The sequence below is a fragment of the Melanostigma gelatinosum genome (assembly GCF_949748355.1).
Source record: "Melanostigma gelatinosum genome assembly, chromosome: 20".
NCBI classification, from domain to species: domain Eukaryota; kingdom Metazoa; phylum Chordata; class Actinopteri; order Perciformes; family Zoarcidae; genus Melanostigma; species Melanostigma gelatinosum.
The window spans coordinates 7162465-7189880 of NC_136653.1; the positions used below are offsets into that span (position 1 = coordinate 7162465).

At 43.1% G+C, this 27416-nt stretch overlaps 1 protein-coding gene across 1 annotated transcript in view; it reads left to right on the top strand.

Annotated features, from left to right (window-relative positions):
- Nucleotides 1-6430: 6430 nt before the first annotated feature.
- Nucleotides 6431-27416, top strand: part of ahrra (aryl-hydrocarbon receptor repressor a) — a 58028-nt gene continuing 37042 nt past the window's right edge. The window contains exons 1-3 of the mRNA XM_079292311.1: nucleotides 6431-6674; nucleotides 7051-7143; nucleotides 9017-9198. Coding sequence (XP_079148437.1) covers nucleotides 7082-7143; nucleotides 9017-9198 — 244 coding nt within the window. The 5' untranslated portion in view covers nucleotides 6431-6674; nucleotides 7051-7081. The remainder of the gene's footprint in view (nucleotides 6675-7050; nucleotides 7144-9016; nucleotides 9199-27416) is intronic.

Genomic DNA, 27416 nt, shown 5'->3' on the forward strand with positions numbered 1-27416 from the left:
TTTCTACCTTTTTTAGTGCTAGTTTTACGCCGTCATTTCCATTTGAAGGCCCCGGGTGTAGCTGTTTATGTCGTAAGTAGCAGGCTGCCAAGGAGGTGTAAAGGCCTTGTCTAGGAGCTCAAATAATGTTTCTTACCACTCTTAAAACTCAAAGATCCATATAAATATGCAAATATTTTTCATTTCAAAAGTTTGAACTACTGGACACATGATGTCGCCAACTGATAAATCTCTTCTCTGTGTATCTGCATTGGAGGTTTGAAGTAGCATCCAAACTTTATGATGTCACAAAATCACGATCGTAAGTACACATGTTAAACTTTATGTCGATGTCAAATCAGTTTTGATGGTAAATGTAGTGAATTGAAGCAATAACGATGACATTCACCATCAACACTGATGGGACCTCCACACAAAAGGTGGCGTTTTTTCCCTTTAGGGTTAACACGTTCTGCACAGTGATGCTCAAACATCCCATTTTTAAAGGAGGTGGGCTTTAATGAAATACATGTTTAGTATAATACACCATTGTCCACGTTAGCTGTAGTGTTTTGTTTTTTAAAGCTTCCGTCACCATGTGAGTGGGATCAGCTGAGAAATGTGTCGGTTTAAAATGACGAGTGGTTCAAATCGCTTTTCACCCAAAGTTCAGAAACACAGACCGTCCCCAAAACACAACCACATAGCAACACACTGGCGTTGTTGAAATCGTTATTGATGACCTGGATATAGACTGGCCCGACAGGCAGGCGACGGGGTTCCTGTAGAGTTTAATGAAAAGCATCACTCAGTGTGGGAAAGATGTCCTCTCCAGGGCTGTGGCAGAGTGAGTGTTCAGATGTACACTCACATGTGAGCTGTACGAAAACTGTAGGAGAGAAAAGTCCATTTGGAATATATTAACATCTCTGTGGCATGTGTGCAGCAAATGGAGTGACTCATTCAATTTCCTCCCAATTGATTTAATTCGCATGCGGTTTTGATTTGATTGAATAACATTTAATAATGTTGTTTGTAACTGTCAATACAGTAGTCATGCAGTAGTGCGACGCACAACGGACATGGGTCACTGGTGCGTTATAGAGGTGAATACTGACTCAGAAAGACGATTTCTCTGATGAATCCATGAAGTTCTTTCACATTGACGTTTATTTTTCACTACCCCTGCTGCTGGTAAGACCCCGACAGCCTGAGACAAGATGTCCGCCTCATCGGCTAAAAGTGGTCTCTTGTCTGTGGTAAAGCGGGCTGACTGAAGGAACCTGAGTCTGTATGAGTTAAAGCCGAGGTTAAGATCACAAGAAAAGATACATTTTCTTTTTTTCCTTATTTTTATTTTTATTTTGAAAGTGCTAGTTTTCCAATCTTCATTTCCCCGAGCTTCCCTATTGCTTATACTAAGGAGAAGTTCGTTTTAATGTAAGAAGAAAGAAAATGTATTGTATCGTCAACACTGTCAAATATTGAGAAACATCTCACAAATGCAGAAATCTTGAAAAGTCAGTTGCTTTTAGATGGTTTACCTAAAAACCGGCCGTTTCATCTGTTTTTAAAAGTACTGGAACAACTGAAATGATCCTCGTACAAGGTAGAATACCGTAAATCATTTCAGCCTCGGAAACAAGTAAACTCTCCCCCAATCGATGTCACCTGTTAAAAGAAATATAACATCTTTGGATTAAGTACTAAACTAAGTGAGCGGATGCAGGAAAGCTTGGGTCCCATTGCTATGAAATCCTCGTTGTGGCCATTGGCCTCTGGCTGTACAAGCCAGTGCGGTTTTTAGATGTGCATCACCTAGGGCAATTGCTTTACTACACTCTGTGTGTGTGTGTGTGTGTGTGTGTGTGTGTGTGTGTGTGTGTGTGTGTGTGTGTGTGTGTGTGTGCGTGTGCGTGTGTGTGTGTGTGTGTATTGTGATGATTGGTCCCTCAGACTCTGTGATTTAGTGGTGAACAGGGATTTGAGGATTGAGGCCCCTGGAGCTCCGTTTAAACATTGTTAATCAACGTGAAAGTACATCCAATAAGCAGCGTGCGCAGCGATCACAGGCCGTGTGTGTTGTTTGTCCAAACAAACAGTGGACTGCCTGATTTCACATCAGCATTCCACTGTCAACAGTCATCCTTGCAAACTCATTTTGCTCCGAGTAATTTCCAGCATCCAAGGTGGTACACAACGCTGTGGCCCTCTCGCCGTCTCTCAGCCCCCCCCCTCTCTCTTTTTCTGTGCACCTCACAGACAGAAAACAGATCCACAGAAACAGGACCGAGCAGATTACGAAGAGCGTAGAAGCAACGCAGCCTCCCTCCATCTGACCCTTGTTCTGACCATGGGATGAACTTTGCAGAATCCAAATCCAAATGTCAACAAAAGATTATCCCCACAGAGACCCGTAACACAGTTTTCCCTCTCGAGCCGATTGACACAGCTCTTCATGCGCTTCACTCAGACGGACATGTGATGGCAAAGCACGAGTTTGAAGGGCTTTCTTGTGGCTTTCGGCTCCACTGGGTGACACTTAAATGCTCAAAACCGTTGAAATTAAACTCCACAATCTTTGATGCCGTAAGCTCGAATGGAATGAAGCTAATCACTAATATGATCACACAAATAAAATGGAGTAGGGATTTGCTGACCATTTGTACCTGCATGACACAAAATGTAATATTGAGAACACCTCTTTATCATCCAGAGTGTGACTACAGTATATTACTGAAGAGGAGTGTCACAGCAATTGTATTTGAAAGTGTCTTGAAAGGGTTTGTTTGTTACTTGATTTGCTTCTAGGACTGTGCACGCAACGGTGCGTCACATTTGGCTTCCTGTTGGCACAAGTTCAGTTGAGCAGTTCTTTGAGCTCAACTGTGTCAACGCTTTTTCAGCCCGATCTGTGTGTCAGAATGTTACAGCTGTGTAACCCCTGGATCATTCATGAGATCTACACTGACACCTGAGATGCTTCCCAGTCGATAAGTCGTGCATTTCTACACTTTGTAGTAGTTATATTTTGTCAAATGATTTTCTGCATTTCAAGTCAAGTGACTAATTGTTGTTCTGGATTTCAATTTCATGGCCTTATGAGATCAAAGCAGATCCGCTCCTTGTCCCCAAAAAGCCTTCCATCCGTTCAGATGTGGTATTAAACACCTTAAGGTCAGTGTGTGATTGTTTAGTCCAGCATTAGTGAAAGTGAATCGATTCAAAGAGTTGAAAGCGCACTAATGTTTTTGCATGATGGAATGCACGTGCTAGTGTGTGTTTGTGTATGTGTACATGGATATCTGCAGAGTAAGGGTCAGAACATGCGTCCTGTTTAACCTAACAGGACCTCTTGAGCTGGTCATGTCCATTAACAATGATCTGCTGTCATGGATTAAGCTCTGGCTCCACAAATCCTGACAACACCGTTCCTGCTTTGCAACAGCAGTTTGCCAGACCATGAACTCGTCCCCCTGCGCTCAGTTCGGGGTATTCTGTGGCTGAGGTCATCACCTTTGTTGCCCCCCCCCTGCTGGAAGAAATGAAGAAAATTTAGAGCGACAAATTCCACCATATTTAGTCAGATAGTCTTCTCACAAGAGTACAACTGCCTATTTCAAACTTATTTCCACTAATTAGAATTGTCAGCTGGGCTATGTGTTAATTACGTTTTGAGTTGTCTTTGAGATATCGACCGTCCCATCAATTATGAATGTCCATTAGAATCATACTTGTCATGTCACAGCTCTGCACGTCTCCTGAAGTCCAACGGTGATGCTAATGCAGACATTTTAATCAATGAAAGATACACTGTTGCAGCTGGCAGATGGCTTTCAGTAAGTCCTATTTGGCTCTGTGGTCATTGTTCTGAAATGTGCATTAAACCACACACACGCACACACACACACCTGCTGTAAGCACACATACATGCGTTCACTCACTCACGCACACACACACACGGTCGCGTGCAACGGTCTGTCCCAGCAGCTTCAACAAAGCTTTAAGCCTGAGCTAATCTGGAAGGCAGCTTGGATAGTTCGATAGTGGATTTGCATTGATACTAAAGCTCCCTGTAGCTTTAATGGCAGCCACTGAGAGTGTTAATAGGACCGTAGTACCTCTTCATATTCCCAGCTCCACTTGTCAAAACAAATGAAACATCACCCCTGAAGGATATAACGCCATGATTTTTGGATAATTTATCTCTCGCCATGTGACTTTAGACCGTCTTGCTATCTTTGAATATTTAGATTTTACAGATACAGTATGTGTGATTAGTCAAATTAAGGAAAACTTGTTTTATTCACCCAGGTGTTGCATATTCTTAATGTATAGTCGGTAAAATTGCAATAATGGCTATGCTCAGAACTGAATTTAATGGAAGATCAAGTTTACCTTTGACTTGCAATTTTGAGAAAATGATCATTCAGTTGACTATTTCCGAATGCAGCCCTTCTAGATATTATTGCCAGTAGTATTATTATAAGTATTACTCTTGTTGTTTCTGTTTGCTCTATTCCAAAGAGATACTATAGCAGCCACTTTTTCATGTTATTTGCCATTGTTATGCAATTTAATAATCTTGTTGGGCTGTTAGGCAACTCAATCAGCAAAAGAAGAAATGTATGCGAACCATCACCACCCCCGCCCTCAAGGGCCTCTCTATACTTGTATGTGTGATCATATGTGGCACAACACCACCATGAGGATTCTCCTCTATGTCATCTTTATTTAAAGACAAAAATCAATGTATCTCAGTGAGAAGCTTGCATGATTTACTCCACATAAATACACAACAAGCAACTTGTGCGCCAGTGGTGTACTGGGCAGATGGCGGTGTATGACTTTGTACACTAGGGCGCAGCACAATAGACTGCCACACAAACTACATGCTGTGCATAAATTCTGACTGTCCGATTTTGTTTTTGTCAGTGACAAGACATGACAAATGACAGTGGCATACTTTATTTGGGTAAAGTTTTACAATGAACATTTAAAATACAAGACACAAATAATTCCTTTACAAACTTAAAATACCCAATCAATTGTGATGGTTTCTCATTTGGAACAGATCACGTAGGGTTTTTTCTCCTCTAAATGCACCTGATTTTACATGTGAGGCATTCTTTATTACAACACCACACATGATCATCGTGAAGGCAATCCTGCCATGGCGGGACACAAGCTTTTTCTAGGATACCAGAGATTTTAGGAATCCCTTGTGGCCCGTGCCTCTTGGGCTGATGTTTTATCATTGTATTGATCAGTTCATAATTAAATATCGAATCCAAAACGGATAAATTGAACCGCTGTGAAGAAAACCAAATTGTAAGAGCACTTCCGGTAATAATAAAACCGTACACACGGATATACATTTGTAAGATGTTAGTCATTTCTATCTAGCCCAGCAACACTCAAAAGTACAATTACTGCACGCAAGCAGTCCTTTCACACTCAAAGTGGTACCACTATTTTACTCCTGAGACTCTACAGGTGAATCCCACTACACTGTCAGATCCGTGACACAGTAATGCTTTTGTTTTGAAGGCATAGTCATCTTATTTCCGGTGTAAACCTGCCATCTACCGAACTTGACGCAGCTGCCAAATCAGTCCCAGAGAGCCAACTTGACTCTGAAAGCTACGTCTTCTGAATTCACTACTCGTTAAAAAGAAGACCAGTCCCGTCCAACGTTGGATTATATTCAAGTACAGCAGGTTTTGTTGTAAAAAAAAAACGTGTGTTTGTCTTTTATGGGTCGCTGTAGCAAAACCCTCCGGTCCGTAACCACCGTCTATCCCCGGTTAGCTTCGGCGTATATCTGAAGATTCGTGCTTCTGCCGCTGCCCTTCGCGTGTGATCCCTCCCCTCGCGCTGCTCAGAAGATGTGTGTGCGCTGCGCGCGGCTGCAGGCTCGGGTCGGGTTGGGCCGCTGCTACTTTCATGTGCTCCTCGTAAATATACAAACTGTACACGCATTCAAAATACACCGCATACATATAGCAACATGATACAACGTGGTATTATTGGTGGCGTTTTAAAATGATTTTAGTAGCCGAAACCAAATAATCTGTGGCCACAGAATAAAGAGAAAATGCTTTGTAGCCACTACTTCTTAATCTTGCATAGGAGGCTAACCTTACCAAAGTATGCAAAAATGAATAGCCAGCATGAGAAAAAAATAGTCATCCAGTTTTTATACATTATACTATATATATCTATGTAAAAGTCATTGCCACAAATATAGGAGGCCATATAAAGATTAAAAGATCGTAATTCACATATGCAGACAGTCCCTGAAAGCGGCATAGGCTAAACCTCGCGTGTGTGTGTGCGCGCGCGTGTGTGTGTGCGCTCTTGCGCTCTGTTTGTGAGGCACAGAGTTGCGTGCGAAGAGCTCGACATGTCATTCAGAGGAATCCGCCACCTGAAACGCGAGGAAGTGAAGGCGACTCAATTGGGTATAAAGCATCAGCCAACATCTGCCCCGAGCAGTGCAAAGCTGATGAAAACATCAGCTCGGAGCTCATACAGGACCTCTCCGATTTATTTGATTTTCCTTGGATTTATCATTTGGCATCACCGAGTCGGTGGACCCAGAGAGACGCGTCTCCTCTTTTCTGCACTTTAAGTGAATGTGACTCCACAGCCATCACTATTCTGGAATTAACTGATATCCCGAGGGATTTGGGGTCAGTGCTTTTATTCTTTGACGTTTCTTGCATGATTTTATTGTCTTCAAAGCGTTGTTATTTTACTGTTCATTTGTAGGGATCCGGGCTTTGCTAAATATTGATTGCATGAGTTGCACCAGTGTGCTGTAGTTAACTATATGGCAATTGTTTGTGTGCTATTAACCGTTCATGTGCCACAAATATTGCGACGCTAATTAACACAGACTAGTTTGTTTAGCTTTTATAGCTTAAATAGTTTTAATATGCTTTATTTTTTATGCATGCGGGGACTCACTGCATTTCCAACCCCCTTAAAACAATAATGACTTTCTGAATTCTAACTGTCTCACGTGTGTTTAAGTTTAAGTTGACGTCCTCTCTGTCTCCTCCGCAGCGCACCTGTTACCTCCACGGAGCGCGAGACCATGATACCTCCGGGAGACTGCATGTACGCGGGCAGAAAGAGGAGGAAGCCCGTCCAGAAACAGTTAAGGAGCGATGTTGAATATTGTGACATAATTCGTCAAATCGATGCTATAGCTGACAGACGGTCGCACATTTTGTTGGTGCCTTTCCTGGTAACTTGCAGGGTGGCGTCACTCTTATGATTCGGAAGTTACAGAGCCGCAGCACCATGGAGTTGTAAATGTAGCTTCTGTTGGTATTGATATTTTTTATATATCATTGTAGCACGGAATAACATGTTTTAATCACATATCTAGCAGACTAGCGATCATAGCACACATAATATTAATAATATAGCACTTATTACACCGTGGTTATTTAAGTATAAGCCTTTTACTACTCACCACAACTTAATATTCCAAATCTATATGCGTCCCTTTTGATCCATAATTATTGTGAGTGGAGTAACATTTAGAATATATTGTGTTTTCTTTCTTACTTTACATGTAGCTTGTCCTTTACCCACAGGCATGCATCAATCGTGTGTTTGGTTGACAGTGTTTTAGGTGTCCATGGCTTTTTAAATGTGGAGGACAGTAGTTTATGGGGCCATCTTGTCAGCTGATGTCATGCATAGTGAGTAGGTTATATAAGTTTTAGAGGAGGGAAGTGGTAATTTAACAAGGCCTGTGGCATTCATAAAGTTGTCATGTTTTGCTCTGCCTCTGCCACTGATTTGAGAGGAAGTCTTTGCCACATCATATCGCTACTGTTTGTGCACTGGACAGAACTACACTTGAATTTGTAGTCTGCATAGTCATGCCACAAGATATTTTAGGACTTTGTTTAATATTAAAATATTAAGGCTGTTTTGGTACTTTTAGTTCCTCATGAATATTGTAGAACTCACAAGTGAGCAGTCAAGTAAACTTAAGTTTCGTTGAATAACACAATCAAAATGGCACATTCAGATGTTTTTCTTTTGTCTGTCTTCCGATAGTAACTCGTGGAGGGTGTGTGGTTTTTTTTTTATTCTTCTGCCAGAATAAAACAGAGTCCAGGCATTCATGTAAAAGCATTCCGTCCGTCTGATCAGAAACTGTCAGCTGTGGAAATTGTAGCTGACCATTACATACGCAGATCATTTTAAGTTTTGGCTCGTAACGCCGTGGCACCCCATCCTAACACACACAAATAACTCTGTGCCTAAGGAGCATTTTATGTGCCATGCGGCACCGAGAGGAATAGTGCAATAAGTCCAATACATTCAACATCAGGAGTTGATTTGAAGAGTGGAACAGCCACAGTGGATTTAGGTAAATACAGATATATTACCATAAAGTAAACCCACAGGATTTATGTCAGCGTGGAGAGATATTCTGCAGTTCGAGAAACAAAACTCATTTGTTTTGTGTTGTAGTAAAGAAATACTGCCAAATACTACCAAATAAAGAGACTTGTCATTTGAGTAAACACAAATTATTGCGGTGCATTGTGGACTGATTCTAAAGGAAATACAGTTCAAAGACAGACGTGTGCAGACTAGTGTGGTTTATTTGATCATATGGCTCTACTTGGGTTGGTGCTGTGCAGAGTCAGACAAACATATCATACGGAGGAAGGAATATCAAACAAAAAATGCCAGGTATCTCTTTGGAAAGCATTTCTTAAAAATGCATTCATTCCAATTTCCTTTAATAGTTTGGTGCCCTGTTTTTCACATTGATCCAAAAATCAAATAGTCACACATGAGTCAGGCATTGCTCCACTTGTTGTTTTTGTTTGTGTTAAGATTGTCAAGTTTGTCCGAGCTAAAACTCATGATTTAGTCGAAGCTGTTGTTATTTTGCAGCTGAATGCATGATGTTTGATGGTCTCGGGTCCATCCCCACACACGTCCCCGATGCCCATTTAACCCCATCTTCCCCTCTCCCTTCTGTCCGTCTCGCCATCAGGAAGCTGTCCTCTGCCAATGAGAAAACCAACCCGTCCAAGCGGCACAGAGACAGGCTGAACGCTGAGCTGGACCGGCTGGCCAGCCTGCTGCCGTTCCCCCCGGATGTCATCTCCAAGCTGGACAAGCTGTCCGTGCTGCGCCTTGCAGTCTCCTACCTCCGCGTCAAGAGCTGCTTCCAAGGTAAAGGAGGTCGAAAGACGACATTTTGCAGCGGCAGGTGGAGGGGCCGGGGTGTTTGGTTTATGTGTGTCTGTCTCTGAGTTCAGAGGGAGTTGTGATTTGATTTACGGGGTTAATAATGTGATATTTGCTGCTGTAAATAGGCATATGGGTCAATGTTGTCCACCTCTGATATATTTTTATGATACAACTGACCCACGAACAAATGTGAAGTAATTCTAAAATGACACTTAAATATCTATACTATTAGAAGATGTAGTCGTAATAATAATATCCTGGTTTCGGTGGAAAATAAACATAAATACTATTTTTGCAATATTATGGAAAATGTCACTTTAAAGATATTCTATATCATTTAAAAAATATTGCCTCAAAAAGATTTTAAAAATATATTCCTTCACCCCAAACCATATTAGTCAAACGCTTGTGCTGAAGGGGTAACAATCCCCTCGGCCTTTGCATTACAAGAGCTGTTCTTTCCTGCGCTGTCTCTTAGGAAACACCGTCATGCCATGGCATGCGTTAACAGACAGAGCAGAGAACGTGTCTCTTGTGTTGTCTCATGCTGTGTACGCGAGGATGATTTCTGATGATTTGAGGAAGGCAGCGTCACCATAGATGCATCGTTTTTTCGGTTCACCCTCCCCAAATCCCTGTCACCCTACGTCTGTTGTCGCAGCATGTAATTAAAAGGTATATTGAGGCAAACTCTTGTTTCCCCACCCACCACCGAATGCCTCCCTTCCTCCCCTCGTGTTGCTCCACAATCTACTTCAAATATTCATGGGCCGCTTCAGAACGCATTCCGTTGCCGGTGGCCTCGGCGACTGCCATATCAACTCAGAGGCTGCTGGCACAGCTGGATGCGACAGCTCTAAGACAAGAGGTCGTTTTTTTTTTATATACAGAGCAAAGAACAAGCATCTTCCCTCTGTATTGAAAGGGAAAATGCTCGTGACAAAGTAGACGGAGGATGAAGGAAGGGAAGCAGGGCAGTGGAGGGGAGGCAGTATAGCGAGGTCCTGTGAGGCGCACTGTGTTCCTAGTCTTAGGGGCTGAATGAAAGTCCTCATGGAAAGAGATTTGTACAGTTCTGACCAGCTGAAAGTTTTTCAGCCATCACCTCTTCGACATATGCGACCCTCCTCTTTCACCTTCTGCTCCTCTGATCCTTGCGGCGCCCTTAATCTCCATCATCTGCTGCCTTGGTTTGGCATGGCACCCAACAACTGGCATCCTATTGGCCAGAGTCATGTAACTTTACGCACACACACACACACACACACACACACACACACACACACACACACACACACACACACACACACACACACACACACACACACACACACACACACACACACACACACACACAGTTACTTGTTCTACCCCGAATGCTCATGTAGCTTAGCCATCACGCAAAGTTGCAGTACAGGTGCTAATTGGACTTATCAAGGGTGTCTTTCCCGGATAAGAGATCACGCAGAGATAAAGACCACAACCGCTGCCTCACTGCAGGACTGAGCGAGAGAGAACAGAGAGGGTTCAGTCACGTGTGTGAAAAGTGTTGAAAGGTGTGTTGTAAATGAGCCGTGAAGTGGGTTGCGTATTTGCCTGCTAATAGCTTTCTGTGCTCTTCTTCCGAAGCGGTGCGGGCACTAGCATTTGCGGTAAAGGCGCCATTTATCAGGAATTATTTATATTCCGAAGAACTCTGTGAACATGCATTAGTGCAAAAGCCTCTATTTGTTTGCGCCAACACTGCTGGGTGCCTTGTTATCAGTGGCAGTAGTGACCAGCTTAGCTGGCTTTTAATGCCACACTATACTGTATACTATACTGTATACAGCTCTGCCCTCCCTCTCTCACTGGATCTCAGAGCCGCAGCTTTGTCCGCTGATATTTCAACATGGAGTGTGGCCAGAGCTCCTCCAGATGAATCTAAGATGAGCAACAAGTACATATCCACATCCTTCCTGTGGCTTGTAACAACAGTCATAACCTCTTTCAAACACTGAGTCACTCACCGAAAGCATGCTGTGAAACCGCCTTAAGTTTTGTTTGCATTCATGAACTCTTTCATAGAGGAGGAATGAAGATGTTCCTGCTCACACTGATGCAGTTCTGCTTTCTGTCCACCGGGGGGACTGTGGGAAGTTGCTACGCAGTCATCACTGATGTTTAGTTCAGTTAGTTGTGATCAAGTGGCTGCATGTCGGACTGTATCATTTGTTTTTCTCATTTTACGACATAGATTCACAGATTTGATCTACTTCACTGTAAGACAGTAGAAGGTTTACAGACAGAGGAGAAGAAGAAGAGAATCGGGTGGCAGGTGGTTTCGGGAGCACACTGAGATTCTACCGGTCGTCTCTGTTGCGTGACTGCTCAAGGGTGGAGCAAAGTGAACAGTATGTATGCACTTCATGCAAATACACCTCCAGGCTGTGTGTGTGTGTGTGTGTGTCTGAATGCCTGTGTGTGAGTAAATAAAAAGCGACACCAGACAGAGAATCACTTCAGCCAGTTTCCCTTATTCATCATATTCCATGAGATTCAGCTGCAGTGTGCTTACGGGCACAATGAGATACGGGACCTGAGACGACTCCTTGTGCTATTTCTATTTTATGCCCTTTGACATTGATTAATACAATTTTATTTCCCTTTTTATTTTTTAATGGAATTTAGTTTATTCTGCCTGCAGGGTGCAAATGTCCACTCGTAAAGTACCTGTTTCACAAGGATGTATGACAAATATATTTGGCTATAAAAAGATATTTATATTCCAAAACTCACAATCCCCGTGGCTGAGAACCATTTCTAGGGCTCAGACTCAAACGGCCATACACTTTAACTCTGTTGCAGATAAAAGCTGATATTTGATGGACAGCCTGGTCAAACATTTGTCCATTATTACTGTATAGTGATGCAGCTGCCGCAGTTATCCCCAGTTGAAAAAGTGGGCCACAAGTCCAGGGGCCCCTTCAAACAAATAAATCATTTTAAAGAATCCAAATCATCAGTTCATAGCCTACGGGCTTTGTCCCATGTTTTTTTGTTTAATTTTCATTTTAGGTCAGGGTATCTTTATTCTCAGCATTTCTAGGCAGATGCCCAAGCGAGTAGGATCATGTGAGAGTGTGTGTGTGTGTGTGTTGACAGTCAGCAGGCTGCAGTTCCCTTCTCTTCCATGTTAGGTCTCTGTAATTGCTGAGCTTGTTAAATATTTACCCTCAGGATTATCTATCCCTCCTCCTTTGTCTTTCTGCCCGATTGCCTTTAATTCTCCTCCAGTCTGTTTTGGGCGATTGTGTTTCTCTCCTTTTTTTCCCCCCCATTATTTGAAACTAGAATTTTGCTTTGTTTTCGAATATTTAATCAGGTTGCGGCCATACTTTCAGAAAGGATCAGGTAACTAAAGGCAAAATATTTCCTTTTTAATTGATTTGTATTATTCTTAAGACTTTTTTTTGTATTTCAGTGGCATAAACGCAATCATGATATCTTGTAAAATAACTGAGTCCAGAGTGTGTCAAAGAAATGGGACATGCGCCTCTACTCCTTCCTTCCCTCTCTTTTCCTGCGTTGCTGGACTAATATGAATTGAAAGTGACTGTAACAGAGAGAGCTGAAGTCAACAGGGCTTGTGATGAGAATCAGATGGGAGTTATAAGGCAGAGGACCTGGAGACCACATAATAAAGGACAGACCCTCTTCCCCAACGTTCAGCCCATTGCACCGCTCTAGGCTTGAGATCAGCTAATGCAACCCATGCCAATGCATTCATGTTAGCTGCTGGCATGATATGAATCTCATGAGATCTAACGTGATGTTGGCGCTCCTTTCGTAGGTTTGTGTGTAATGTGGTCACACTCACACTCCCTGTGTCTCTGATGAAGCAGAACACTTTCAAACAAGAAATCTTTGAGGAAAAGTAAATTGTAAAGCATGTAAGCTTGTGACCAAGACGATCAGCAGTTCATATCCCCAGAATGGCTGGAACAGTTTCCGTTGTTTGTTTTTGGAGCAGAGCGTGGCTTTACATGGAACCCTGTACAATGTGTTAGATGTGTTGATGGTGGTTATTTTGACTGTGTGTGCAATGAGGTGTGATAGACTTTTATTTTGACGCCGTCTGTCACCATCCAAGCTCTTGACCCTCGTCGCACTGATATCTGATAGCAGCGATCAGTGTGTAGCCTTCCTTTGGTATATTTCCTGTAGCTAAAATGCATCCATTGCAAAATAATACATCAACCCAAATAATTTAAAAACAACACAGACAAAAAGATAATCCACTGTTTTTACCCTTCATTTACACTCTCTCCTGCATAGTTCATGCATTGTTTTTTTGTTTTGTTTAAATCTCAAAATAGACTTACACACTGACCTCAGTGAGACATGAACAACCTGTAAAACCATCTATATGACTTCAGGGCTGTATTGCTCTGCTTTCGTTGAATGATCCGCCCTGAAAACCATTACTGTCTTGCAGTACATCACAACAACCCCTGAAGTTACCACCAAAACAATCTCATGCCCAAATATAAATGCCTGTGGTGTAAATGTATCCACATCGCAGCAAGGTGTATTTATAAGTGTGTGTGTGTGTGTGTCTGGAAGCCCACGCAATTAAAGCCCCACCTTCCCTCATGGCTGTCAGTCCAGTCTGGGCATTAACAGGGTATGGGAACACACACACACACACACACACACACACACACACACACACACACACACACACACACACACACACACACACAGCCACACAAAATTTGATGAGCAACATGAAAGTTTGGTAACTTGGCATGCTGATCGCCTCACTGCTACGCGAAATCCATACAACAGTGTTTAGACCTGCGCTGTGTATCTGTGTCGCTATAGTCTCCCAAACGCGTGCCAGTCAGTTTCGGTACGTGTGTACGTCTGCCTCTAAATGCTGGGTGAGCTTTATGAAAAGAGGAAGAGAAAGGCCGCAGAGCCCGCAGACTCACGGCAGGCATACGTCAGCCAGCAGACAGGAGACGGTTTTGTAACCATCGTCTCTATCGTGCAATAGAGGAAGGAGTCAAGCAATCAGTCTGGATCCATCTACTAATTTTCGGAGAATATCGTGGTCGTATGGCCCCTCAAATGTGTGTTGATCCTTTTCCATGTTGAATCTGTGTCAAATCCAGTCAATATGTGCACATCATTCGCTTTTTCCCAAAAGGGGAAGTGCAGCTGCGTGATAGCTGTTTCTCAATGGAGTCTTTGCTCAGGGGGTGAAATGTGTATCAGGTCACATTATGGACGGACTTCGTGTTTACTAAACTCTCGGTGACCCCGCACCTTTTCCTTCCGCAACCCAAAGGCAGACGAGACTGTCGGGCAGAGGCCAAGACAAATCGGCAAGCCGCGTGGACAAGAAATGAAGTGAAAAGGTTCAGCATTAGAAAGGTCAAGATGTGATCAATTCACTGTTGTTTCCAGTTGTTGAGACAAAAAGCTCAGCTCTGGAAATTTCCGGTGAGTCATAGACTGCGACCCACATTGCTAAATGTTGCCAGGAGGTAGTATCGGCAGCTTGTTCACCTTCTCTTAGACTCCTTAAACAGCACAGATCTGTGCAATGTCATTACCCTAAACTCACGCTTAAGCCAGACATATTTAGTTTGATCATTAAAACAATCCTGTAGTTAAACACTTTGAAAAATAGGGTTCTTCACTTCCTCACTGAGAGTTAGATGAGTAGATTAATACCACATATCACAAGCGTCATGCAGCAGCAGGTTAGCTTAGCTTAGCACAAAGACGTATTTACACTTACATTGTCGTATGGATACACAAAAGAGATATAACATGTTAATTAGTGAGTCTTAGTTGGGCGATTGGACGTTTGAGTCCTCCAACACGCAACGCTTCAAAGCCCAAAGGATGCGAGGACTTTAACGCATCAGCCCGTCATATCAGTTGAATGTGAATGTGAATGTGAATGTGTCACAACAAGCCTGAACACAGACACAAGTAGACTGGCCAGCGCTGTTCTAGTGTTGGTGGCGCGACGTCTCCAGTTCACCCGGGGCTGGTACATTACAAGACATTTACATTATGAGTAATGAAAGGTGATGCTAAGCGGACAAAAAGGGGGTATTTGAGCTTCCGTGATATGTTTTTTAAAACCAGCATCACTGCCAGCAGGTCACATTGTCATGATTTTCTCTTGACAGTTCATTAGATCATTTAATGTAGCTTCACATCACTAAACCCTCATGAGACCTCGTGATGCGTATTGATTAAGAGCATCCAGAGAGATAATAGATGAGAACATCCTCATCTGTTTGTGCGTGTATGCTGTTGAAGCAGAGAAAATGTACTCTTACGTGTGATTATCGTCATCAAATTGGGGGTACACATTCGCCCTGTGACTCCATTTCTGTCTGCTGTGTTTCATTCATTACATGTCGATTTTCTCTCCTTTTTTCTGTGTGTCTCTCTCCTCCTCCTTTCACCCCCTATGGGGTTCTGCTCTTCTGTTTGTTTCACTGACCTCTGTGAAAGATAATCACCTCTCATCTCCATGTGCTTCATGAGGAGTGCGTGATCAGGCTAAATGCCAGTGCTCAGGCTTTTCTCCTTCCTCTTTCCTCCACATGCGATGTCTGTAATTCCGTGCTACGGGTTCTATATACAAACGTAGATGTATGGCCGCTTAATACATTTCCAGTGTAAATGTTAATGTGTTCTCACTGTTATGACTAACCTAACACCAGTGCTCAGGGTCTTATCATTCCTGTCCTTTATTTTGGCATGCTAAACCCCTGTTCATTTGTTGTGAGTGAGAACACAGAAATAGGTTTATACGCTAAAGTAATATACTCACAATAATGACAAATACAATTTTGACACAGACTATTTTTTGTGCAGCAGTTTACCGTATGAGTTGGCCATTTTCATACCTGTGATTTGGTCAATATAACAACAGCGGGTTAACTTTATGCAGGACCCATGGGTAGAACCATTGACAATGGCTTGTTTTGACCCAGAGTTATTATATAGTATTTTTTTATTGGGATTATTTACCCAAACTGAAATACAATAGGTAGTATGGTTGAGAATAATTTGTTCAATTTGTTTTAAGATACAACTTGAGCTTATTATGTCTAACACTGGGTCAAAACAGCCATTTTAATTTAGGAAACTAACCGTTACAGTAATATAAAAAAAAAACCCCACTAACACTGGGTCAAAATGATCCATTATCTTGGGTTCCATTTGGACCCAACTGTTTTCTACCCATGGGTCCTGGCTACAGTTTACCCAGCTCTGCGTCTGTGCTATTGAGATCCAATGCGTGCGTCAATTTTGATGCAGTGAGTGTTGTGTATCATAGACACACAATAAAAAGATTTCCCCAAGAGTTGTGTTTGTGGAAGTAGAACAACTTCTAAAATAATATCAAGATCATCTTCAATACATTTGCTATTCAAATGTTTATACTGTATATATATATATATATATATATATATGTATGTGTGTGTATATATGTATATTTATTTCCTTTATTGCGGCTAACATAGTCATTGCCCGCCCAATGGTTCCATGCTAAATTGCACATCAATTGCATGTCGTCTCACTCTCCCACCCTCTTGCATGTATGTTTGCCCCCTCTACAGTAATCAGTCACACTAGCTGTTAACTAGCGCAACAGGCCAGCCACGCTAATCCCTTGTATGTGTCGAGAACCATGAATGGAGAAGCCGCTTTATGCGTTTGGGATCCTCACAGCAAACTCATTAGTTGCTTGAATCAAAGGCATGACACTGGCTTTGTCCCTGCCTGGCCTCTTGTGCCACAGACAGTGAACTCGCTTGAGTGGAGCTGGGCTCTATTGTCCTTGGGGGGGGGGGGGCAACAGAGCCCCCTGGGATCGCAAAAGGCCATAAGTGAATTACTCAAATCAGTGCCGAGGGGCCCCCCCGTTCGACGCAAACTGTAACAGTTAGTGGCGGCCGTGGAGCAGTGGGAGGTGTGTTTTTGTGCAAGTGTGTGTGTGTGTGTGTGTGTGAACAGACGGGTAGAGTGTGTGTTTGAGTTTGAGTGAGTGTGAATAGACAGCCAGGACTCATGCAGAGAAGCCTTTGTTGGCCCAACACTATTGTTGGAAGCTGTCTTGTGTAATTACTGCCACAGCTACCGCCGAGCGCGTCGCTCTGCCTGAGCAAGGAATGCTCAGAGGGACAAGGAGGGGAGCAACAAGCGCACCGAAAGCCCCCGCAGCTCGAGTTGATAATTATATTATGGAAGCATTTTAAGCATGCAGCGGCGCTACAAACAAGCTGACAAGTCCCAGCTGTTGTCTTACAGGGTTTATTATATCATGGCATTCAATTAGAAAACTCACATGCTGCAAGTATATTTCAGGTTCATAGCGTGTGCAACCTGTAGTTAGTCCACGGCCGTTATGCTGTTGGCAGACACATTTCTTATCGCAAATATTTATTCTGCTGTTGGTTTTCAGTGAATCCGTTCTATTTTTGTAGGCGCGCCACTCTAGCATGCGTAACCCCAACTACAGCCCTTTTGGTTTAGATGAACTCATTTCACATTGCCAATTTATATTCATCCCCCACACAGCAAACAAATAGACTTGATCTCCATGCAAACATGCAATATGGCTAACAGATTCGGCCCCACCCAAAGCCACATTTTGAGAGCTTTGAGAGATTTGATAACTCATTAAGCCTCGGAACAGTCCTTTTCTTATTTGTTGTGGCTTGTGAGTACTTCTGCTCAGAAACCGCTTCCTGAGTTTCGGGAAAAAAAGTTTTGTGACTGTTTATTGTAAGATGACTGCATTTGAAAACTGAATCAATTTTGCAGCAACTCTGGAATGCCTAATACGACCAAATAAAGAAAAGGCCTACAAGTGGGCTGAATTGGGATTACAATTGTACAAGTAACCAAATCAAATAGTAGAATCCAAGAATCGGATTGAGTTATGATCAAGCTTGTCTGTGTCCCTCTGTTGTCCCGTTCGCATGCTTCGGAGGCAGTCCACAATGAACTGATTGATGACACAACATAGATTCACTCCCCTGTTGCCTCCGAGTGAACACCAGAGGCCTATTAGCTACAGCACAACCAATTTAACATGGCCATTCGAATAAAAAGCTCACTGGTGTCAGTAATGCGATCTGTTGATGGCTAAACCGAGCGGATGGAGAGTCTATTCACAGTGGCTGATGAGTGAACTCAGCGACACTGCGGCTCTGGCACGGCGCTGATCAATGTCTCACAGGGACAACGCCATGAAGCAGCCAAGTGGTGCGAAAGGGAGAAATCACAGGAAAGTGGTGTTTGAACTGCATCAGCAAACTCAGTCAACGTTTTTTGTGGTCTGCGTCACATTTTTCTCTACGTTCTGCAAACCTCACCTGAATGCATCGTGATCCTGGACTGTGACACTGTCAGCTTGGCTGCAAAAAGAAAAAAAAGAAGTGTTGAATCCTTAAGAAATGATGGTTTAAAGCTGCATACATTCAGTGTAAACACCAGCGGTTAGTCGACTGATGGAATTAATGCAAAGGAAAACCGAAGCATAAGCCTTTTATAAGCAGAATCACTGGCTGTGTTTGTTCTCTGAAGACTCGCGTGGCATGACTTCCACAAGTACTACATGTCATCAGGTTGTGCCCGGACGCACTGTACACCAGGCCGTTTGTTCTGTCTGTCACCTCCATTTATCTTAATTGAAGCATGCTTCAGTGTGCAACAGTGGCCCAGTCCCTGCTGTTGTTCCCTAATGTAAATCGATATGTTTCCATGCGGTTGGAAAGATCACTAAGCAAAGGTGGCATCTGACCCGGTACAGCTCTATACGCTAACTACCATCAGCCAGATGAGGTCCCCTTTCATCAGGATCTGATACGGGAAAACAGGAGCACGTAACTCACCCGAGTAAAAATAGTCCTTCAGATCATGTCATATAAAGTTAGGGTCACTTGGAGAAGCTTCGGTGGGGAATAGCATTTTTTTTCAATCTCAGACTGAGTGTGTTGTAAGCCCACCACACAAAATGTAACTGACACTGAACCAAGACATATTGCTGTGCATCCTGTACCCATAGCAGTCTGAACTCTGCGTGAACTCCTGCTCTCTGCTGAATTATGATCGAATGAGTGAATCTGACAAAATATTTTTAGGGTGGAGAGAGACGCAAGCAGAGGGTACAGCTCTAGGAACAGCGGGTGAAGACAATCGCATCACACATGCACACACACGCACACTTGTACTTGGGCGCCGCGGAGGAAGACAAGGTGAAGTCAAACATCAGTTAGCGGCAGCGGGATGGGCTCTGACTTGACAGCGTCCAGGCACATTGTTAAAGAGGGACAGCTCTGCAGGGGCAAATGTCTCACCCAGGCAGCCAGGTGTCCAGTGAGTCAGGATGGCCAGAGTGTGTGTGTGTGTATGTGGGGGGGGGGGGGGGGGGGGGGTTGACTGAGAGAGAGAGACAGAGCGAGGCAGTTGCGTGACTTGTGCTTGGCTCAGCCCTCCAGCCCCCCAGGCGTTATTTGTTAGCGAGGAGAAAGAAGGGTGTATCTTAAGTGTTCAACAGTAAACAGAGCTGTGAAGAGGCCCGAAAGCTCACTGGGATTTATTTGAGATTTGTGCGTGTTTGTGCATGTGTGCACTGCAAAAAATAATAATAATAATGACGGGCAGGGCAAGAGATTTCATCTTGTATCCGATCGTTTATTCGACCTCACTTAAAGAAAAACTCCAGTGGGAAGTGATGATTTAGCATAATCACAGATGTGTATATACACACTTACGCACACACTACAAAAAATATATGCTGTTGACTCAATACTCAAATTTTAGAAGTGTTTCCTTTATTTATAAATGTGTGTTATAAATTGTTAATTCTACTGAAAAACTTGAAACCAGCTAAGTTTTCCTGTTGTTTTTTTTGTTTGTGTGTGTGTGTGTGTGTGTGTGTGTGTGTGTGTGTGTGTGTGTGTGTGTGTGTGTGTGTGTGTGTGTGTGTGTGTGTGTGTGTGTGTGTGTGTGTGTCTGAATGCTGGATAGCTGCACTGGCGGTTTCACTGACATCACCGACACTAAGGGCCCACTGGGGGAGTTTATGGTGAAGCTCTCTGAGGCTCTCTCAGGTTCCTTAAACTGTAATTTCAACTGACAAAAAAAGTAAGAAAAAAAAGTAAAAGAAGTAGTGAGTGAATAATAGAGGAGAAGAATGCTATTTTTAAATGTCGCAGGTTGTTTTTTCCGTTCATGACATTCTTTAGATTCAAGACACCAGTGTTGAAATGACACACCTTAGAAATAGGAAATGACTCTTCCATTATGAAGCATCACACTTATCTCCTGTCACGTTCCTTTTTATTTAAAGCAAATATAGCAGAAGCTATGAATGCAATATAGTAGTTCATAGCTCAAGCAATAAATGCATTGTGGTAGTTCATAGCTACTGGCAGTCATTCAAAGGTTATCTAATCTGATCAAATGAAATAAAAGTCATTCCTGCTGCAGCCCTAAATGACACACACACAAACACACACACGCACGCACGCACGCACACACACACACACACACACACACACACGCACACGCACACACACACTTTTAAAGGCTGTCAGAGTTGCACTCGTTTGTGTTTTGAATATTTTTGGTGAGAAGCAGTTGGTAATCTGTCATTTGTGTTTCATTTTTACAGTTTTATCTCTTATTTCAACAGCTTTTACCACTTACATGTCCACTGACACTTTGATTGCATTCTCTCTCTTTCTCTTCTATACTGACACGTTAACTCCTTTCACAGTTGGACTGCCACTATTAACCCGTGCACGCTCTTAGATTGTTTTGCAGATTTACTGCAACTGCTTTCAGGACTGAGTGGGCGCTTACGCTTCAACTGGCATCACCTTTCAATTTACACGCTTTAGCTGGCACTATCTCTCCGTAGGCTTTCACTTTAACTGACACATCCAGCTCTAACATTTCAACTGGCATCACCTTTCAATTTACACGCTTTAGCTGGCACTATCTCTCCGTAGGCTTTCACTTTAACTGACACATCCAGCTCTAACATTTCAACTGACATCATCTTTCAATTCATAGACTGGAGCTGGCACTAATCTCTTTTTAGGCGTTGACTTTGACGGACGCCTGCAGCTCAATTCATCCCCTACACCTCGGCTGGCTTTTTTTTAAACTCCTTTCAGCGAATCTTCAACTTCACTCAGCGCTTACACTTCAACTTACAACTTCTTTCAGTATGTTGAATTTTGACTTCAGTATTTCAAATGTAACGTTTCAATTGCAGAATATCACCGGCAAGAACATAAAATGGTACCTTTTCTCGTAACGGGACATTTTTATTTTCAACAATGTTTCAATTTGATTCTATCGGCGAAGGTTATGGCAGAGCTGTTGTCTGTCACGGAGGTTCCTTTTGTTTTGTGACCTCATTCGAAATGGAGCCACGGGCACCAAGCCTCTGGACCTTTCAGGGACGAGCACAGCGCCGATCTAATGACTTATTCATCAGGCAACGGTGACACGACCCCTCAAAGATGGTACATGACGGAGAGCAAAGGGATCAATTAGGATCATCGTGTAAGGTGCAGGAGCTAATGGCTAATGCAGCGAGATAAGTGAGGTCTGAGTGCACGACGGGCCGGGGTTGTAGACATCGTGGTGGTTGTTGAATTCTGATAGTGGATATTTGCAACAAAAGAAAGAAGAACGAGAAGGAGGGAGAAAGACAGAAAGAAGTGGTGGATAAAAGTGTCCGACTCTGTTCCTGTCCCTGAGGATCGTGTTTAAATTGGTATGGTGCGCTGTAAGACTGTAGACTGAATTTAAACAGCTGCCGGCTTCACCCACAGCAACGCACACACACACACACACACACACACACACACACACACACACACACACACACACACACACACACACACACACACACTCTGGGGCCCTCCCCATCTCTAAGTTAGCGTGCGGAGCTGAGAAATTCTCCATGCTAATGTGCCAGGGTTTGTTTTCGTCATCAAATTGCAAATGTTTTAAAAATGCATCGCACATGCAAACACACACCCACATACGCACACACCCACACACCCACGCACCCACACACACACGCACACACATATTTATCCAGTCAGAGCATTGACAGTCTAATCCGTGTTTTTGTACGGTGTCATGTGTCAAATGAAGAGATGGAAGTGGCTTCCACCCATGTTTATTTTTCATAAACCACTCCCATAATCTTTCAATCATTTTTTATACGCAGTATTTCTTGCCCTGTAATGGATCTCAGTGCTTTCCCTGGCGCTGTCTCCAGATTAACACATGCAAGAGCTTTTCACACCGCGGGATAACAATTAGCTTGAGAGCAGGGAGATTAAAGAGGTAACTGAGTCTTGGCATGTTTATATATTGACTATACAGCCTGAAATATAAAGCTTTCACATCTTTAGCCCTTTACACTTACCACAAAGGCATTTAGGCATTTAGTATATTATTGATTCTATACATCTTTATTTACTGAAAACAAACAAAAAATCAGCAGAAAGAGATAAAATAGTTTTTATTTTAAATGCACTTTTACCTGTTTTTTTTAAAATAGATGTATATGGTATATATTTTGAAAATAACTACTGTTTGCGTCAATATAGTGTAGTGTTAATTTGGAGCAGAATACAGTACCACAACCTCCATTTGCTTTACAAAAACTACAACTCTCAGAACAAAGTTTGTGTTTTTTAAGGGATGACTTGACGAATTTAATGTGATAGGATTGTCCCTCTGAAGTCGAACCCAGTTTCTCACCATCACAAGTTAGCCAGGCCCAGCAAACATTGTGACACTGAGAAGATGTTGATATGACAGCCTCGACCGACGTTGAAAGAATGTGTAAATATAGCACCAAAGTCAAAACTGAGTCACATCCGCTCGTCGTCCGTAGCTGCCACCTGCGTCATTTTGTGAAATCTTCCATATCTGTTTGATATAAGTTAAAAAAAAGCTGTTTTCACTTGCATTTTTTACTTTGCTACTGTATGCCATCATATTGTTGCTTTGCTTGGGATGATGTTGAACATTTCTACCTCTTGCCTATTACCCGCCTGTCAAATGTTTGCTGGGAGCCCTCATTTGATTTTTCTGGGGGGAAAACAGCAAATCTGGGCTTAAAGTTATGGATAACCCAGTTTACAACGAAGGAGTGTGTAATCCTTGTTTGCCCAAAGTTAGGAGCAAAGTCAGTGCAGCATTATCACCTCAAAAGTTATATTAGTGCATTGCTTATCACTATATTGGAAGAGTCATGATACCCCTCAGAATGATCCTCTTTGACCTCCATAACAAGGATCATTTCCTTGTTTTTCCTCTTCAGTAAACCCCCCGGTTACTGCAATGGCGTCTAATGTTCTTGTCATTCTTTTGCTCAACAAATTAAAGTTAGAAGTGTGAAAGCACTTTTGTCCACTTCCGTTTCTCCGGGGTAAATGGAGATAATGATAGCTTTTGGATAAATCGACAGTCTCTCTTAGAGGGGGTGACAACAAAAAAACTCCTTTTTTTCAAAAATGGAAATGAAGCAGTGATTTGTCCTACCATGGTTAATGTGAGGGTAAACAACAGATCGCTGGAGACTCCTTCCTTGTGACTCATGAGCAACAAGTTCTCAGAAAGTAGAGAGAGACAGGCTTGGGAAGGAGCAGGGGGGGGGGGACCATAATAACATCATTGTGGCTGTTTGAAGTCGCATCAGGCCTATTTCCCAGTTACAGTAAGTACAGGCTGTCTGCATGTCTACTGGCCTCTCGCCACTCAAAGGCCACATTCATAGAGGCGCTGCCTCCCTCACAGAGGGCAATTGGATCCACCGGATACCCTTCCCTTCTCACGCAATGTTGTGTAAACCCGGGGAAAATGACCTCAATATGTCCTAAACGAGTTAAGGATGAAGATGCCGCACCCGCCCACATGTCTCGGGCATGATAATGTGGTTATTGTTTTATAAATATCCCCTCTCATGCACACACACAGGAGCAGCGAATGCGGATTGTCCTGTGCCTGTCAATGGTATTCTTGCTCGATCAGATGTGCCGTTGGATCTCTTTAAAAGCGAACAGATCATCCACCATCTGCTCACATTTTATATCTTTTGTCTTTCGCGTTGGCTTAAACGAAGGAGTTATCTGTGGCTTCTTATGGGAAACAAGTCCAAAGAACTAACTACAGAAAAATGTAAAAGTCACAAACTCAACAGGGCGGCCTCCCTCAGTGAGTTTACACTGGTGATATTGAATATATAGCAGTAGTATAGGCATATTTATTTAATTCCCCTTAAATCATCGGGGTCCTTTTATCATACATGATTTTCTTGACGTCTCACTTTCATTGTCATTTCATTCCCATACGTCAAGGCAGCTGTCTGTTTTGTCTGCTTTTTGATCTCTGAGCTTGTTAATCTTCCATTTAATCCTTCCTCTCTTGTGGTGCCACCACTGCTTTTCCTGGAGGCCTGCACAACCTCAACCTGTCTGCCTGCTGGTGCGGCTTTGGCACGCCTCCCACACTCACTCACTTTTCATTGTTTTCGCCTTTGTGACTAAGGCTGCCGATTCTTTACTTTTGTTGCGCTCACCTGTCCCTTTACCATGACCACGATTTAGACCCGACCGTCGTGTCTTTGTAAATGAGCGTTGCGGCTACTAAATCGGAAGGCTTTGGCAATGAGGTCAACGTGTCGCGAGAGCTGATGCCATGAATGATTTTAACACAGGGCCGTGTTCGAGAGAGGTGGATGGGGGTTGCAAAAAGGCAGAAGGGAGGCGTAAAATAAAAGGAGAGAAACCCTATTGCATAATTCATTGGGCCATCACAATACCAATTCTCCATCCATCCATCCTCAGACCAGCATCTTTGTTAAAATGTCAGATGGGCCAGTTCATGTAGAAAACTCTCAGACCTTGACCTAATTGGCAGAGCCATATGATCATTGATGAGGCTGAGGCTGCTGTGGTAGACAATTGACTATGATTCAGATTTTCCAGAAACAAAGTCATTTTGTTGGATGATTGCATTTGGTTATCTCTTCATCTACTAGTCAGACAAGCGCTTTTTGTACATTTGCAGGATTCTTAGAAATTGGTAAAAGGACAGAAGATTACGGAGATTACAACCTGTCTTTACGGCTAATAGATTCCCATGTTTTAAGTCAGCAGCTGGATGGATAGCAGAGTCAAAACACCTGCCAAAAGCCTTCAGGCCTGAGCCTTTACTCTTGGCAGGCCTCTCCTCCCCGCTACTTCAAGTCCTTCTCCTTCTCATGCAACCTCTCCCGGCCAAATTCTCAGTCAATTTCCAGGCCATATTGAGGCTGTTTCGCGGGCTCCCCTCCCCTCCCGGTGATGTCATGACAAAAAACACAAACTAAGATTTGATGAGCTGGAAAATCTCATTTCAGCTTGTAAAGAATTATTGTCCACTCTGTGTAGCCTAAGTGTCAAAATGTCCACTTTGGTTATGCAGCTAGAGTGCAGGTAATAATATTTGAGACCGGCTAGGTTTGTGTGTGCTCGCACATATTTACAGTACGTTCGGGCATATACGCTCGTGTGCTTCAAGTGAACACTGAGCCTTTAAGACAAAGCTAAGACCGCCGTTGTAAACTACATGCGTCGTGCAGGAACAGAAAGCTTAACAGGCTTAGCAACAGTAACTAAGGGGGCCTGGCAGCAGAATAATAGATTAAAAGTCTACCGCTGTCCATTTGTGTCTTCCTAATCACCCCAACATATGTTCAAGTGAGGAGGAAGGCTGGCGGCAAATGTCAAGAAGCCCTCGGTAGCAAGAGATACTGAATGTACAGTATATACAAATACAAACTGATGAATGTTTGAGGATGTTTGAGGAGACGCCTCTATTTTATTAAATCACAAAAGCGTGTCCTGAAATAATATGGATTGGAAAATGGATGCAATGTTATTTTTGTGAGCATCTTTTCAACATCCCTGTTAGTTAATATTAGTATCCGGTCTCAGACACATCCTTCGTTCAACAAACCAGACCTTTGTAAGTATTTTATGAATGATCCCTTTGTTTCACCGTCTTCACTAAAGCCGTTCCGATCACTGGCACTCACTTTCATCCCTGCCCGCCGTCTTTGGTTCGCTGTCATCCCCAGTTACTGTATATTCCTCCGTGGGCTATCCTGGTGGTGGAGAGGTGATGAGAGGATAGAAAGGTGTTGGGAGAGGCAGCGAGACAGAAACAAGAGGACGGAGAGGAGGAGACAGACGGATGGATAGACCCGGTCAGGACTGGACAATGCGAGGTTCCATCTCATTGCAACACACAGAGAAGGAAGTCTTCCACACAGAGAGACCGTCAAAGATAAAGAGAAATGATCACGGAGGAGTTGACTCTCACCTGCACTAGCAACTGGCATCATTAAACATGCAGTTGATGAGGTAAAGCGATAACTTCCTATGCACCGACCACATAAAGAGATCGTTCATGAAGAGAATCACCACCGGAATTAATTCCCTGTTTATGTTTTCTGCAGAGTAAAAATATGGTTACAATTTGAAATTTTCCAAAAGTCAAGATGTTTAATCTGAAAATCAGCTTCAGCCCGTGTTGCATTACCACTCAGCAGCCACAGGTTGCATGTGTGTTGCCAGCAGCAGAAGAATGCTTTGAGCGCAGAGAGCCAAAAATAGACATGCTGACCCTTTAAAAGTGGAGTTTCTAACATGTTATGGCTGCTGGGAGAGAGCCGCGCGCTATCTCTTTAAGACGGGCTTTTGTGTAGTGTAGTATTACTGTGGTAGTGTGTGTGCGTGTGTGCGCGTGTGTGCATACGTGTACATTTACATTTACTGTGTGTGTGTGTGTGTACGCATATAAAGCTGACTGAGCAGGCGAGGGGTTGCGTGACTACTGCAGACGAGGCTGTGACCTCAGAAAAGTGGTTATGAAAACGATCTGTCAAAGCGAGCGGAGAGAGAGAGAGAGAGAGAGAGAGAGAGTGAGTGAGAGAGAAACGGAGAAAGCAAGCATTATAGAGAGAGAAATAGAGTGAGACCAGCCCTGCAAAAATGAGTTAATTTACTTCCTATACGACACTATCACTGAATGACACTGGAGAGCTGCCACACACACACACACACACATTCCTGAAGGTATTCAATGCACATACA